The sequence below is a fragment of the Arabidopsis lyrata genome (assembly GCF_000004255.2).
Source record: "Arabidopsis lyrata subsp. lyrata unplaced genomic scaffold ARALYscaffold_4, whole genome shotgun sequence".
NCBI lineage: Eukaryota > Viridiplantae > Streptophyta > Magnoliopsida > Brassicales > Brassicaceae > Arabidopsis > Arabidopsis lyrata.
In genome coordinates, this window is record NW_003302552.1 from 4,182,734 (window position 1) to 4,185,277 (window position 2,544).

The 2,544-nt window shown below is 34.8% G+C and overlaps 1 protein-coding gene across 1 annotated transcript; it reads right to left on the bottom strand.

The window, feature by feature from the left end:
- Positions 1–269: 269 nt before the first annotated feature.
- On the bottom strand, positions 270–1,761 carry LOC9316742 (probable leucine-rich repeat receptor-like protein kinase At5g49770). The gene is made up of 6 exons (XM_021029786.1): positions 1,539–1,761; positions 1,337–1,463; positions 1,193–1,249; positions 947–1,100; positions 743–854; positions 270–642 (listed from the first exon to the last, which is right to left on the bottom strand). Exons 1-6 carry the CDS (start codon positions 1,689–1,691, stop codon positions 442–444), a joined length of 804 nt encoding a protein of 267 aa, XP_020885445.1. The 5' UTR covers positions 1,692–1,761; the 3' UTR covers positions 270–441.
- Between the last annotated feature and the right edge of the window lie 783 nt (positions 1,762–2,544).

Consider the following 2,544-nt stretch of genomic DNA (forward strand, 5'->3'; position numbering starts at 1 on the left):
TTTCAAAGTTTCAATATCGACACACCCAAATTACGTTCGCCTCTATCAAGAACTTTGTCAATGTTCTATATCATAACATCCCTCACCTGTTCATAACCATACAAAACAGATAATCCGTTGAAGCCCGCAAAACATAACCATTGCATTGCGTTTCAAATTACATAGAAACACAAAACCTGATTCATTTCACCCTTAGTTCGATTTATCCTATCATCATTAGGATCGCTAGGTTTAATCCGGTTATTTCAACCAAATTTAGACCACCCGGTTCTAATCAGGTACGGTTTAATAGTGGTTTGTATTGGCTAAACCGGTTTTAGTCTCATTCACTGCGAGTCTACAAGACCCAAATTGGATTTTGTTTGAAATCTTCGAAATCTTTTATTATAGCCTTTTATAGGATTTCGAAATAGACTGAAACAACAACATCATGTCTCACTCTTACTCAATGGTAATGTTAAAAAGCTCACTTCCTAGAGCAACCCCACGGTCTTCACTGAAGACTTCATTCTGGTAAATCGTCTCAAGCTCGGTCACAACCACATCCATCTTTGGGCGATCTATTGCGGGATAATTCAAGCATTCCAACGTAATCTTCATATAAGGCTTGAACGATGATCTAGTGAACATTCTCGGAAGTATCTACAAATCACAAATACATTTCCAAAAAATATTTTTTGAAGTACACAAAAAAAAAGTGTTGCAAGCTTTCTATGGAGATAGAGAGGGTTTTTTCTATTACCCATTGAACAATTTCTTCGTTTGATTCAAACACATCAGGTTTTTCACCGGTGATAAGCTCTAGAAGGAACAACCCGAAGCTAAAAACATCAATGGTCTCCGCTAAACCACCTCTATAAAAAAGATAAAAAAATCAAATATTCATAAGAACATATTTGTTAGGACTTAGAAGGAATGATGTAACTTATCATAAGTGATTTAATACCTTGGATTAACTAGACGAAGATCACGTGCTTCAAGCAGTCCCAACATTCCTGGATCTGATACCTTGGCATTGAGGTCGGCATCAAGCAAAACTTTAGACGTCGTAAATCTCTTGTGTTGTACCGGAGGATCTAAGTTGTGCAAGTGTAGCAACCCTGAATTGAAAAACAGAGAAACATTAATATTATTTCTTAGAAAGACCCTAAAAACAATTAATGTGAGTTTTGGATCATCCATTTTGATTTACCTTTGGCTGCATCAAGAGCTATGGAAATCCTTTTCTTGAATGTTAAGTCCCTAGAGGCTACTCAATGAACAAGAGAGATGATCTCAAAAAATGATCTATGCACCAAACTTCAGAAGTTCACTATATAGTGCATGCATTACTTACCATCTAGATAATCTCGCACGCTACCGTTGACCATATACTCAAAGACGAGCAATTGGTTCTCGTCGTCGCAACAATAACCGAGCAGATTAACCAAATTTCTATGTTGGATTTTAGACATGTAAGAAACCTGAGACACATACCACAATATGTCACAAATACATAAATTATTTCCAATGAAATCAACAAAATTTTCTGTGTATACCTCAGCCAAGAATCTAGGTTGGAGACCACACCACTCCCTTTTGATCACAACGATCTTGTCTCCGATCAGCCCAGTATAAACTACTCCGTAACTTCCAAGCCCAATAGTATTAGCCATGTCAAAATTGTTCGTTGCTTGCCTTAATTCCTCCATCGAGAACTCAATCAGGCGAGGTGGCGTCCCTTGTAGACGTGAATTACAGGAGCATCAAAAGATGTATTACTTACACGATCAGCATCAAAAGGTGTAGTTACTTCTATATGTAACACTTGCACATTAACTAATATGTTACATTAAAGAACAAACCCAATAAAACTTAATTACATAATCTTTCTTTGTATTTTTTTCTGGATATATTGAAAAGGACACATTTAAAAGACTTAAAAAATAGAATTTTTGTCTTTTTTTATTACATCAAATGTAAACACTAAAGTGTGGTTATAATTTCAAGATTAGACTTACCGGTTGAACTGGGGTTGGAGTTTTTGCCACACAGTATTCTGGAAATCCAGAAAAGAGCAATTAGAATCGCTATGGTCGCAATTGGAGTCCCAATGTAAATAGCCATCATTGTGTTGTGCGTCAACATCGAGGAGAATCTGTTGGTGTTTGTTTCCGGAACAGAACCAAGAAAAAAAAAAAGAAAAGAAGACAACATTATGAATATAGTATAAATGATTATTAAAATTATGATTGTTTCACTGCAATCAATATCGGAAGCAACATACTCCCCCTCTTTAACCTAGGTTTAGCATTTAAATTTTGTTTCATAAAAAATGTATTTTTAGGATTTCAATGCACATATTTGGTTAAATTGTCAGTTTTACCCCTAATATTTTACAGTCATGACCAATGAGAAAAAAAAACATAAAATATATTAATAAAATGACAAAATAGAAAATTTATGTGTTTTCTTAATCTATGTACAAAAAACTTTAAACTACATATAGCTTGGAACGGAGGAAGTATATAGATAATTGGTGACAGTTAGTCTATAAAAATAGGT

What these genes read in the sequence shown, in the direction of transcription:
- LOC9316742 (XM_021029786.1), bottom strand. Translation starts at nt 1,691, where the DNA reads ATGGAGGAATTAAGGCAAGCAACGAACAATTTTGACATGGCTAATACT. An exon ending in AACCTAGATTCTTGGCTGAG is followed by an intron (nt 1,464 to 1,538) that starts GTATACACAGAA and finishes TATGTGTCTCAG; the next exon opens with GTTTCTTACATGTCTAAAAT. An exon ending in AGCTCTTGATGCAGCCAAAG is followed by an intron (nt 1,101 to 1,192) that starts GTAAATCAAAAT and finishes TTTTCAATTCAG; the next exon opens with GGTTGCTACACTTGCACAAC.